The sequence below is a fragment of the Sceloporus occidentalis genome, unplaced genomic scaffold (genome assembly GCF_023333645.1).
Source record: "Sceloporus occidentalis isolate IW3139 unplaced genomic scaffold, rSceOcc1.0.p SCAF_35, whole genome shotgun sequence".
Classification (NCBI taxonomy): domain Eukaryota; kingdom Metazoa; phylum Chordata; class Lepidosauria; order Squamata; family Phrynosomatidae; genus Sceloporus; species Sceloporus occidentalis.
In genome coordinates, this window is record NW_028317015.1 from 8,108,996 (window position 1) to 8,123,675 (window position 14,680).

The 14,680-nt window shown below is 40.3% G+C and overlaps 1 protein-coding gene across 1 annotated transcript in view; it reads right to left on the reverse strand.

Moving 5' to 3' along the window:
* Positions 1–14,403, reverse strand: part of LOC149298052 (B-cell CLL/lymphoma 9-like protein) — a 29,708-nt gene extending 15,305 nt beyond the window's left edge. Inside the window, exons 1-3 of the mRNA XM_089487905.1 lie at positions 14,292–14,403; positions 2,545–2,667; positions 1,928–2,132 (exon numbers count right to left, since the gene is read on the reverse strand). Of these exons, the coding sequence (XP_089344031.1) occupies positions 1,928–2,132; positions 2,545–2,667; positions 14,292–14,403 (440 nt within the window). The remainder of the gene's footprint in view (positions 1–1,927; positions 2,133–2,544; positions 2,668–14,291) is intronic.
* Positions 14,404–14,680: the final 277 nt, after the last annotated feature.

Sequence of the window (14,680 nt, forward strand, 5' to 3'; positions counted from 1 at the left end):
CAAATGCCAAAGTTCAACATTGAAAAATGCGCATGCCCCAAATGTGGCCCTTTTGCCCCCAAACAGCCAGGCAAAATCATTCATGTGGGGTATCGCTGCGCTCAGGAGATGTTGCTGAACACATATTGGGGTGTTTTGTGATAGTGACATAAACTAGAACATTTTAATTCATACCTGAAGTAAAATGTGTATGACAAAACAAATGCAAAAAAATGACTACCATAAAGTTTGACAAAGACTGGTGGTAGATATGGTGCATGGAAAGAGTTAAAATACTAGCATTTGGAATACCCTGGGCTGTCTAGTTTTCAAAAATATATGACTTGATGGGGTAAATTGCATTGGCCGGGTTCAAAGATACCCGAAATGGCACATGGGGGGAAGAATTACCAGATTTGGAAAAAATGGCTTTGAAATAGCAAAACGCTACCTGTACTTATTGCCCCATAATGGGTAGAAAAAAGCAAAAAAACATAAAAACATTGGGTATTTCTAAACTCAGGACAAATAGTAGAATCTATTTAGCAGGTTTTTTCATTACCTTTTATAGATGAGTAAAAGATTTTTCAACTAAAAGTTAGAAACAGTCATTTTTTTCTAAATTTTTCACCATATTTTATAATTTTTTTAATAGTAAATAATATGATACAATCAAAACAATGTCATCTAAAGAAAGCCCTTCTTGTCCTGAAAAAAACAATATCTAATGTGTGTGGGTTCAGTAAACGGGAAAGAAGAAAATTACAGCTAAACACAAGCAGCGCAGAAATGTTAAAAAGGCCATTGTCACAAAGGGTACAAAAAGTAAAATCAGCCTTTGTCTCGAAGGGGTTAAACAAGTCCATACAGCGAAGGGTGAACCTTACAGTCAATGAATGGGTGTACATGGTCTTCAACAATGCTTAGGTAGGTGGTACGTGTTAAATAACAGCCACATGAATGGCAGGACCAAAGGCCGTCAGGTAGAACATTGCCCAAAGCATCGCACTGCCTCCGCCGGCTCGCCTTCTCCCCATAGTGCTTCCAGGTGCCATGTGCTCTCCAGGTCAACGCGCACACGCACCTGACCATCCACGTGATGTAAAAGAAAACATAATTCATCAAATCAGACCAGCTTCTTCCATTGCTCTGTAGTCCAGTTCTTATGCTCACATGCCCATTGTAGTTGCTTTCGTCAGCAGACAGGGGTCAGCATGGGCACCCTGACCGGTCTGTAGTTACGTAGCCCCATACGCAACAAACTGCGATGCACTGTGTGTTCTGACACCTTGTGGTGTGGGCAAATCAAATCGAGGCGTTACTGTAGCTCAATTTGCTGAAAACGTTAATGCTGTTTCTGATAGAAACGGCATTAACATTTTCAGCAAATTGAGCTACAGTAACGCCTCGATTTGATTTGGCCACACGCGCCAGCCGTCACCCCTCACGTGTATTAACGACCTTGTTGCCGGTTCGCCACTTTTGCATAGGTACTGACCATTGCAGAGCAGGAACACCCCACTAGCCATCACAATTTTTTCCCTTTTCAAAGCCGCTCAGATCCTTACGTTTGCCATTTTTCCTGCGTCTAACACATATATCCCCCCCATTTAATGATAAGGTATCAGTGTTATTCACTTCACCTGTCAGTGGTCATACTGTTATGGCTGATTGGTGTGTGTGTATATATATATATATATTATATATTATACATACTCACACTAGTTTATTTAGTGTACTGAACTATAAAATGCAGGATTTTGGAAAAGTGAGATACTGAAATGAATGCCAGTGTTGATAATTGATGGGTGTTTACCCTGCAAGTAATAGTGCAGGAGTGAAATTTAGTATGTTCGTATAATCTGCAGTGGGTAATGAATACATGCAGTAGATTCATACATATAAATTCTCATTTATCACTTTCACCATTACGATGAAAAATACTCACGTGTTGGCCATATTTGTTGTGAAGACATAAACAAGTTGTGATGTGGGTTTGGATGGACCCACAAGTCCCCCACTCTCACGAACATTTGAGTTAACTCCGTGAGGGGTGCTGGAAGAACTGGAGTCATTGAGTCCATGAAGGGAAGCAGGTCCTGAGCCTGGAAGCGTGGGCGCCGACATCACAGAATCGCCTGCATTAGAGTCTACTGACAAATAGAAAGAAAAAAAAAAGACCTAGTTAAGAACTTGAAAAGAGAATGAATTATTTAATCAAACAAGCAAATTGATAAAAAGTCAAAGGAGTGGGGATGAGGGTAAACAGAAATGTAAGGCGAGAAATATGTGATGTAAGCGATGAGAAAGTGATGAAGTAGATGGGGAGTGAGGCGCAGAAGAAAAAACAATACAGTTTTATTTAAAAATTATTATTAGCGTTTATTTATACCATTGTTATTGTAAAACATTTTTATAACAAAGCCAGGGTTAATCTTTCAAAGTTCTAAAACACATTGGCGTTTTAGTTAATTTTCCATTCCAGTGGTATAAGGCTATGGTGCGCAAAAAAAAATAAAAAAAAAATGGTGAAAGTGAAATAAATTGGAGAGGTGCAACACTCACTGTGGGAAGCCACGAGAGTCTTCTCATCTTCCTCACTGTCAGGTCCTGAACACCACTCATCTCCACTGTATGGCTGCTTTCGCTCCAGGACACATCGGCGCTTACTTCGGGTTGGTAACTCTGCTAAATTAAGGAAACAAAAAAGAAGCATGTTATATAGCATGAGAGGCACGGTGTGCATTGTAACTGGGGTCAGTGCGGGTCATATCAGTGTCAACAACCTGTGTACATGTTTGTTAATTCATATGGAATAAAAGTACAGAGCAACATTCCAGCAATTACCAGCTGACAGAATGGTGACACGGCAAAGAAGAATAACTTGTGTGTGTGTGTGTGTGTGTGGAAATCTGAACATACAGCACTGTAAAAGCTGTGTATAGTGGCAGTGATTTAAATAAGGGTAATGGCTAAAGATACAGCAATGCATGAGTCTTTGTTTAGTAAAATACTTAAATGGGATCTCTCACCATTTTTCTTACTGGTGTCCGATAAAAATAGAGCAGCATATACGCCATTTGTATATGTTCTAGCTTTGTTATCATAGCCCAGTCTCCTAGACCTGACTTCTTATCATACCACCGGTGATAAACAATATAGTGGCCATTATCACCCAGCTGGACACTATGGCTAATTAACCACTTAAAGACAGAGCTGCTTTTACACTTCATGGCTGTTTTAACATTTCTGCGGTGCTCGTGTTTAGCTGTAATCTTCTTCTCTCTCATCTACTGTAACCACACAAATATTGTGTGGGTCCCCCTTTTGCCTCCAAAACAGCTATGACCTGTCGAGGCATGGACTCCACTAGACCTCTGAAGGTTTGCTGTGGTATCTGGCACCAAGACGTTAGCAGCAGATCTAGTAATTTGCAAGGTGGGGCCTCCATGGATGCATCCTGGTGCCATGTGTTCTCCAGGTAAGCAACGCATCCGGCCATCCATGTGATGTAAAAGGGCCACCCTCTTCCATTGCTCCGTGGTCCAGTTATGCTCATGTGCACATTGTAGGCGCTTTTGGCAGTGGACAGGGGTCGGCACCCTGACTGGTGACTTTATTCTAAAACCTATCAGAACCAGCATGAACTTTTTCAGCAACTTGAGCTACAGTAGCTGATCTGTTGGATTTGACCACACGGGCCATCCGTCGCCCCCCTGTGTGCATCAATGAGCCTTGACTGTCCATGACCACTTTTTTTTTTCCCATTTTGTGAGAGGCAAAGTATCTTCCATTGCTCATGTCAAGGTATCTCAGAGACACCATTTAAGCTTAGCTGGGTATGACGTTTGAGGAAGAAAAGTAACCCAAAATATCACTTGACTGAAAACAATGGCAGCCTCCAGGTCAGCACACAAAGCAAGTTTATTTGAGATAAAAAAAAAATCAATCAAGTTTTTATCAGTGCTGTATATAACATCGTATTTTATGCTCAATAATTTTTTTTCCATGGTACTCCATGGTATTTAAGACAGTCTAAGCTGTTGTAATCTACTGATACTACTCCAAAACCCAACCAAAGGGAAACAGCCAGTAGGTACATGAGCATTCCTAGTACATGTGCACAGCCCCAATGAAAATGGCAAACCTCGAATATATAAAGATTTGGGGTCTATTCTCTAAAGGGAGAGTTGTGTTACAACCTGCCGGTGTTGGTGAGTGAAGATGTTTAAGACTAACACCACTTCATGTAGGGGTGCAGTGTGAGAGGGAATCATGTCAATTGGGTATATGTGATAACCAAGTTGTCTCACCTTTGTTATCAGTATTAAGCAATGGCGTCCCTGGCTCCCTTTGGTCTCCCACATCCTCTGCAGTGTCTCTTTGACCTTTACCATGATTGGAACCTTGATTCTGTCCACTCTTCAAACCCACACCACTTGGAGACATATGATTGGCTTTAGGGCCCAGGAGCCCTGTCCCTTTGGGTCCTTGGCTCACATTTGGTGGTTGTGATTGGCCACCATTGCTGGACGTCTTCCCATGATTGGCCAGCTTGCCTTCTGGGTGCATTTGATTGCTGAAAATGTGCTGTGGTTGCCAGCGGAGGTCTCAGAGAACCTAACAAAATATATTGCAGTACAATCAGACCAGTCAGCAGAATCTATGGTGTGACTGGAACACGAGAAAGATACAATTACCTTCCTCAAGCAGTAAAAGAAAAAAATGTTTTTTTTAATACACTTTACCTTTTTTATTGTTTTAACTTTAGTTGTTAACCAGTGGTGTAACAACATTAAAGTATCCAATTCAAATGCTTTACTGACGGTTACTATATTTAGTTTAAAAGTATCTTAATGCAGTTTCAGTCACATTTGTTTCAGTTGCACAGATGTGTAAGACAATTACTAAATAGTAACACAATACCAGGTCACACAACATTTTACAGTATGTATGTATGTATGTATGTATATATTTTTTTTCTTTACTTCAAATAGTTTTTATTGAAACAATGTTTAAAACATAGTGACAAGGTTGAGATATACACTCCACAAATGCCCAATTCACAAGTACTAGCAAAGTCTTACAACAAATGTCGTCTGTACCATTTCTTACTAGGGAGTATCAAGAAGAACAAGTTGCCGACAGACAGAAGCTGCAAAGCTCAAATGTATGTATATCTTTATTTGCTTAGCCCTAATAAATGTGCTTGGTGCTTTACATCTTACAGTATAATAGAGGGGGTACAGAAAGTGCAGTCATCCAGTATTTATTCAGATATTATGAATTAGGTATGGATACTCAAAGAAACTATCAGCATATTGCTATTTTTGATTTCCAAATGTGTAATTGTTCCTTGGATATTGGAGCGAAGGCTCAAAAAAGTAGAATTGCATAATGCATCGTTTTGCTACAAAATTGTCCAGAATTGGCCAGTCATACCAAAAAATATATCTCCAGGAAGTCATACGAAAAACAATATATATGGCTAGGAAGTCAGGGAATGGGGGAAAGAATTAGAGTGACAATAAAAAGACTGGGGGGGCTTAGTGGTTTTCTACTTCAGTCTTTCCCGCGGTCTTCTATTATCCATGTCGGAATCTGCCTCCTTCTCTTATTTCCTGGGCATACGATATTCCCAGAATGCCCTCACAGTGATTTCAACCCCGTGTTCCTGTTAACTCTAATTAATAATAAATCAGTTATATTGCTTTATTATCCTTACTTTATTGTTAACTATGCTGTGTATCCTCAGTCTAATCCAGTTCTTTCCACTGCCTTTTCTTTTTATCGTTTGCTCGCTGCATTCCCCACTATTTCCAACCTGCTCTTCTTATCTATTCCCGTCTTCTCTCCCTCTCAATTTCTTGGGTCCCTATATATAGCTCCTGTCAGCTGTACAGTCCCAGGTCGGGTTGTTTGGAATATAATCTTGGACTCCCCCTAGTATATACAGCAGAATAAGGAGGACACGGTGCGTGATCTTAACAAGTGGTGGAGTTCAGCTCAACAAAGCATATTTTAAAAAAAGACACATTTTGTTAAAGTTTTTACACAACATGTTCATTATTATTATATTATTATAGCCATTATAGCGATTTGTCCTATAAGGCAAGACACACTGGCTCAATCCTGAAATCCAGTGCAGCCGCAACTATATCCAAGAACATTATTGGATGCCTCTTTCGCTCTATTGAATCAGCAAGGTAAATAAAATTCTAGAGTAGACAATTCTCCATCAAAATGTCACTACTTTTTAAAATTTTCTAAATGCTTTTTGTGCCGTTTTTAGGTGCGGAGACGTTTCGATAACGCCACCACAGTCATGAACAAGAATGAACAGAAATACACAACCACAGGGACAGGGGATGGAGTCAGTTGTGCTCGTAACACATCTCTTAATAGCATTAGTGTTATGTGATAATATGTGATAACATCTGAAGAGTCAGATGCCAGGCATCAGGGACTCGGAATTGGTTCCTTGCAAAGTCACAGGTCACTTGCACATTAGTGAATTTGTGAGATGAATGTTGCATGCACGCTCATGTAGCCAAGTGTGTACAATTTGTTTTTCTTTCTATCAAGAACTAATGTGAGTTAACCTTAGTAAATATGTGAGTTGGACTGTTGTCTTGCATTGTTTTCCAACTCACAAGTATAAGGCATTTACAATTTTTCCCTCAGAGACAGCGATTGCACTTTATACATGGTGCAGTGGCAAGGGAGGTACAGAAATGTTGCCACATCAGGAACAGTTTCCTTCCTGATTTAGGAGTCAATCACCCCCACGGGATACAGAATGAATGATAAACAGAGATGGCATCACCTGTAAACAAGTCTGCAGCGTAGCCTAAGACAGACCCTGACTGGCAACCGTAGTGTTTGGAAACATTACAGAAAACAAGCGAGCCACACAAAGCAGACAGGAACTACTCCAACCGGGATACAGAGACACTGATTACCGTAAGCAAAGCTTACATTAACTGTACAAGTGATAACGACGCTATGTAACCTGCTGTAAGATCCATCAGCAATCAGCAACAACGCAAATCTTCATTATATGTCATTTTAGCCTTTAAACAGTAAATTAATATATCCTTTAAGCATAGCATATATTGAAAACAGATGGAGGGAAAGAAGGAACAGATGTGCGCGCGTGAGAAAAAAAAAAGTGTCTAACCGGCTTCACGTTTAAATGTTGCCTGTAAACATACACATGGACGCACAAGATGCATTGCTCCATGGCTCCATTGAGGAATATGCTAGTTTCTTAAAAACAGTAAATTATTCATTATTAATAATAATAAATAGAACAAGCAGACAATGGGCTTTTGTTACACAGAAAGGACAAGTAGATTTGTTTCCTAGACGGGTGTAACCTAGTCTATGTCAACATACACTTCAATTTCAGGGATTTTTCCAATTTAGGAGAAATAAATAGCTACATATAAAATATGCTTTCTTACTTGTTTATATTTATGTTCAAAGTGGACCTATAACTTCCCAAATTTATACATTTTACAATGTTTTCTTCTAAATATAATGGAAGTTATATATAGTTTTAATAAATTAATTTACCAAAAGGTAAAAAAAAAACCCCAAAAAAACCAGGTGGTATTGAAATCTACCATTAACTTTCTATGCCTTTTTATACAACACTAGAAAAAGGGTTGAGTATATAAATAAATGATAGTTACAGCTATCAAAATGTACATACTGTGTATTTATATGTACTTCCATATGAAGTAAAGACGGATGACGTGACCCTCAATATTGACCAACAATAAACCCCAACTCAAAATTAATTGATTCTGCATTTCTAAAATATGCATGTATGGATGCACTTACACACACACACAAAGTACTGTCCAAAGAAGGCAGTTGTGAAACAATGGTAAAGTCGTAATACTTTCAAAAATAGACATGTAAATAGTTTATTTTTATCATTTAGCAAAATGCAAAGTGAGTGAACAGAAGAAAAATCTAAATCAATATTTGGTGTGAACAGCATTAATTCTTCTAGGCACGTTTACACATTTAGGGATTTTGTAGGCATATAGTTAGATGTATGATTAAACCATTATACCAAACAGATGCTAATGATCATCAATTTAATATGCAGGATAAAACACAATCATTAACTGAAACAAACAGCTGTGCAGGAGGAATAAAACTGGGCGAGGAGCATCCGATCTCACAAACAAGGTGATGTGGCTGAAGTTTAATTTCAAAAGCCATACCATGGTAAGACAGCGTACAGCAACAAGCCACAAGGTTATACGTTATCATCAAGGTCTCTCCCAGAAATTTCAAGGCAGATGTTCTGACCAAGCTCTTTTGTAGAAGCACAAACAATCGGTCAATGTTGAGTACCGTACACACAGTGGTCGGCCAAGGAAACAGGTGCAGCAGGTGAAAGACACATAATGCTTACGTCACAACCGGAAGATGTCCAGCAGTGCCATCAGCTCAGCAATGGCAGAAAACGGTGGGACCCGGATACACCCATCTACTGTCCGGAGAAGTCTGGTCAGGAGCAATTGTCATGGAAGACTTGCGGTCCAAGAGCTATATATCCAACACGGAAAAAAGGCCAAATGACTCAACGATTCACGGAAAGGCAGGAACTGGGGTGCAAGAAAATGGAAGCAGGTGTTCTGGGCTGTTGAGTCAAAATTTGAAATGTTTGGCTTTAGCATAAGTCGGTTTGTTCACCTAAGGGCTGGAGAGCGGTACAAGAATAAGTGTTTGCAGGCAACAGTGAAGCAGGTTGCAAATTTCTGCAAACGGAGTTGGTGATTTGGTCAGAAGTAATGGTCTCCTCAATAGAGGAGTACAGGCAGATACTTATCCATCATGCGATACCATCAGGGAGGCATCCAAAATTCATTCTGCAGCTTGACAACGACCCCAAACATACAGCCAAAGTCATTTAAAACTTTCAGTGTAAAGAAGAGCAAGGAGTTGCGGAAGTGATGGTATGGCCCCCACAGAGCCCTGATATCAACATCATTGTGGCGTCTGTCTGGGATTACATGAAGAGTTCCTTAAAAGACTGTGTAAGTGTACCTAGAAAAAAACAGGCTATTTTGATGGCAAAGCGGGTCACAACAAATATTGATTTAATTTACATTTTTTCATCTGTTCACTCCCTTTGCATTTAGTTAACCCCTTAACGTCCATTGCCAGGTCAGGCACGTCATGCAAAACGGTCACTTAACGACCTATGACGTGCCTGACACGTCATGAGACTTAAACAAGCTTAGAAAGTGATCAACGATCACTTTCTAAGCTTAAACGGTATTGCTGTAATGCCTCGATACCGAGATCCGCATCATGGGCCATGTCTGGCCCCTCCCTGGGGCGTCAATGCCCGTTTTAAAAGCGTTTAGGAGGCGATCAACGATCACCTCCTAAACTTCAATGGTGTTGCTGGAATGCCTCGATCAGGAGGCATTCAGGGACACCAAACACTTACCCCAGGACGGGCTGTTGAAAAAGTTCACAAGATGGTCTCTATACCCGCTAGAGAACTCTGGCTCCACTTGCAGGTTGAATACAGGTACTGCATTCAACCATACAAGTCAATGGAGCCCAGTTTTCTAATCACTATGTGATTAGTAAAATATTTAAAAAAATAATGAAAAAATAAATAAATAAAAAGCTTAAAAAAAAACATGGTAACATTTAAAAATTATTATGCATCAGAGGAACTATCCAGTTCCAGCAAAATGTAAAAAAAAAGTCCAAAAAGAATAAAATAAAAAAAATAAAAAAATAAAGTTTATTATTATGAGCAAATGCTAAAATTAGCGCTGTATCTTCCCAAATATCCTGACATGGAAGAATTTAAATAAAAGCATTTCAAATACCCAAGGGGTGTCTAATTTGAAAAAATTAATGGTTTGATGGGGTAAATTGGAGTGGCCGGGCTCAAAGATAGGGCATAGGCACAGACTGACCGAAATGGGGAAAAAAAAGCGCACTTCCAAAATGTGGCATTTTAACCCCAAACACCAGACAAACCCATACATGTGGGGTATGACTGCACTCGGGAGATGTTCCTGAACACACATTGGGGTGTTGTTTGATAGTGACATATACCTGGAGCTATAAATTTATACCCAAAGTACAATTTGTGTGAAAAAAATATAAAAAAAAAATAAATTACTACCACAAAGTGTGGCAAAGGGTGGTGGTAGAATCTGATGCATGGAAAGGGTTAAATACTACCATTTTAAGTACCTTGGGGTGTCTAGTTTTCAAAAATATACGGTTTGATGGGGTAAATTGTAGTGGCCGGGCTCAAAGATAGGGCATAGGCAATGACTGACCAAAATAGGGGGAAAAAAAGCGCACTTCCCAAATGTGGCCTTTTAACCCCAAACAGCAGTCAAAGCCATGCATGGGTGGTATCACTGTACTCGAGAGATGTTGTTGAACACATATTAGGGTGTTGTTTGATAGTGACGTATACCTGGAGCTATAAATTTATACCCAAAGTACAACTTGTGTAAAAAAATAAATAAATACTACCACAAAGTGTGGCAAAGGCTGGTGGTAGAATCTCATGCATGGAAAGGGTTAAAATACTAGCATTTTAAATACCTTAGGGTGTCTTGTTTTCAGAAATATATGGTTTGATGGGGTAAATTGAATTAGCCGGCTTCAAAGATGGTCCTATTAGGACATGGGGGCAGAATGACCAGATGTAAAAGTTCCAAGTTAAAAAATGTGCACTTCCTAAATGTGGCGTTTTACCTCCCAAACAACCTGACAAACCCATGCATGGGGGATATGGCTGTACTCGGGAGATGTTGCTGAACACATATTGGGGTGTTGTTTGAAAGTGATGTATACCAGGAGCTGTAAATCCATACCTGAAGAGCAATTTTAGCGATAAAAAACACAAAATAAATTACTACCACAAAGTTTGACAAAGGCTGGTGGTAGAATTAGTGCATGGAAAGAGTTAAAATTCTAGCATTTGAAATACCTTAGGGTGTCTAGTTTTCAAAAATATATGATTTGATGGGGTAAATTGCGTTGGCCGGCTTCAACGATACCCGAAATGGCACATGGGGGGGAGAATTACCAGATTTGGAAAAAATGGTTTTGAAATAGCAAAACGCTACCTGTACTTAATGCTCCATAACGTGCAGAAAAAAGCAAAAAAACATAAAAACATTGGGTATTTCTAAACTCAGGACAAATAGTAGAATATATTTAGTAGGTTTTTTCATTAGGTTTTTTGGATGAGTAAAAGATTTTTGGGGTAAAAGTCAGAATTTTTTATTTTTTTTACATTTTTCATCATATTTTATTATTTTTTTTATGGGAAATTAGATAATATGATCAAAACAATGGTATCTGAAGAAAGCCCTTCTTGTCCTGAAAAAAAAACAACATATAAATTCTGTGGGTTCACTAAATGAGTGAGGAGAAAATTACATCTAAACACGAACACCGCAAAAGTGTTGAAACAGCCTCGGTCCCAATGGTACAAAAGGTAAAACACAGCCTGGTCCTTAAGGGGTTAAACGATAAAATATAAACTATTATAACCTGTCTATATATGAAAGCATTCTTACTTTACAGCATTTTTCAAACCCGGCAAAATCTTTTGGACAGTACACATATATATTAATATACACATACAGATCAGCCATAGCATTATGACCACCTGCCTAATATTGGGTAGGTCCCCCCTTTTGCCGCCAAAACAGCCCTGACCCATTGAGGCATGGACATTAGCAGGAGACCCTGGGAATGACTCCGGATCCAGGACACTACGGTCCCCAAGTGTATATGAAATGTGTCGTTTTAATCATTGTGAGAATTGTGTGTTTATATGTGGGGGGGACTGTGTATACGGGTGTTGTATACAGGTATATGCAATGTCATTACCATGGACTCTGCGCGCACACAGTCCGCCATACTATAAATGGGGAGCTCGGATATCTTCTATGTAGGGAACCCATTAGATTACATTTTATTTGCGGGGCACCAGCAGATTCTACAGGGTTTACTGCACACACACTTCTGCCACTGTTTAATGCATGCGCCGACTGTCCTAAAAGGCAACCAGCTGAAAATGCCCCACGCATAAAATCTACTACACTATTGGCCACTTCTCAGCTGTGTTAAAGATTATGTTGTCCGTTATCGTGTTATCGCAGCAGGGAATTAGTAATAATGACCAAAATTCACACATATTGCATCGAAAGTGGTCTAGATTCACATCATAAGGACTGTGTCAAACTGAATTTCTGGCTATGCCCCATTCAATTTGCATCGACTTATAATAATGTGATAATTTCCCCAAAGGGTGGACTTAATACATCCTAATTAGCTGCAGAAGGAGGGGAATGCTTTAAACTTGTAATTTCGCCGACTAGACAAATCACTAATGCCCACATACGCCTGCAATGCCTCTTTACATTAAAACGCATTCAGCAGTCCATAGTGATGTTTACGGGGAGGCGCGCAGGAGCTATTTCCACGTTGTGTTTCATTTCAATGTGTAACCTGTCAGAATAAACACATTTTAGATATTTTGTCATCTTACAAAATGGATCTATGGTGGCAGCAGGACCTACGTCCACATTATCTGTCAATTTAAATTAGGAATTATTAATATAAGCCACTGATACACACTACATATAAACTGCATATAACAATCATCTGCTACAGTTTGACTTCCAAACCCCTCAAATGTCATTTTGGAGTCAGAAAGATGTATTTTTTAAGGCCAAACGTGGACGTCTCTCAATGTTTTCAGTGAGGAAGTGGGTCTCAACAACCATGCTGTCACTTCATGCGTGTGCGAGTATCACGGATACCTCTGTGAAGCGGCGTAGTAGACCAGATATCCCAGCAGATGTGGGTCTTAGACCTCTGTCTATAAAATCTTAAAAGAATGGTTGTAGGGCACAAAACCAACAATAAACTAGTCCTTGCTCAATGGACCGTTCAATTGGTTACTGTGGTGATCAAACCACCTTTCAAACGTTGGACCTCTACCATGTTTTATCATGCGTTATGATTTTGGACGTGCCGTGTTGGCCCACAGAGGCACATAGAACTTTATGTTATATGTTGTGCATATTGTCGCTGCACTTTAGACGTAATGTCACTGATATAGCTACAATAATGCCGTATATAATATATGTTGGCAATAGACTCTGGAAGCGGCATAACTGATTCAACTGGCGCTGTGGGGTTAAGTTCCACCTAACTGAATCCTACACGTGAAAGGCACCCGTGTATTCACCAGGCGTGTGGATTATGGACTCAGCAACGTTCTGCACTAACATTCAATGTGATTCCCTTTTAATATAACCAATAAACACATCCATTAATAACCCGAAAATAGGCCATCACTTCCCCACCATGGGCTAGGCACAAAAAGGTTTTCTGGGGCGGCCAGAGGGGCAATCACATTGGTTGCCATGGCGACAGGAGCACTTGCACCACAATCAAAACAGTGGAGGTGCACAACATGCTAGAGTTGCACTTTACGTCTCTGTCCTGCATTTGTAAACATACTGAGATAAATCCGTGGTGTATGTACCGCAGTCATGTATGGAGTGTATGGCCGTGGCTTTCACACGGCTGACTCAGTGCCGCTCCTCTCTCACCTGGCGCTCCGGACAACGGGGAGAAAGGCATCCGCGGATATCGAGGGTGTTTGGACCGCACTTATATATATATATATATATATATATAGGTTATAAGAATATTCCTGGTAATGGCTCCATATTTAGCACATTAGGTTTGGGTGTCACACATGCCGTGCTTTTATAAGCCTTTAGTGAATAAAGTTTGATGGAACGCGCCCCAGATATACTCGCTGTATATTATCGCTGACTTTCTACGTCTGACCTATAAACCAGCCATAATCTACAACTCATGCAAACTCCGGCCACCAAAGATAAGCTGGTGACGTCTCCGTCTCAGAGATGTACCTGACAGGCACCATGACCGACACGTTCATGAAAACGGGTGCAACCGCGACTATATCATCAATGGATCACACACGTGACACTGTCACACCGGCACACACGTGACACTGTCACACCGGCACACACGTGACACTGTCACACCGGCACACACGTGACACTGTCACACACATGCCAGAAACGCAGCATCAGTTCACCAAAAATACAGGCCGACACTCCATGCTAACGGACAATCAGCGCAGACACGCCGTCGCTGCTACACACCATAGCGTGTAACGTAGGACAGCGGGGGCCCCCTACTGACGGGGCCACGTCTCCTGTGTGACCCCCAATGTAACCAGTGCGCCTGACGTGTACGCATCTGACGCAGTGCACAGAACGTATACAGCAACATATGTGTGTTGAGAGCGCCACGCGACACATCCGTGACCACACATGCCAGGCGTACTCCTGGTCCCGGCATGACGAGTAAAACGTCACAACCGTGCAGACATTTACACAAAAAATTTGAAATACATAGAAATGGCGGAAACGTACCGTGTATATTACGCAATGTTATAACACGTTATACGAGGTAAACCGGCACGCGATTCAACGGGCCTGCGACTTTAACATAAAGTGTAAGAACATAAAGAGTTCTGACACTTTAACCGTTTAATGCCAAGGCTGCTCTGGCCCTTTATGGCCCTCAGGGAGTTGCTGTTTATTATTATTATTATATTATTTATTCATTTTTGGTT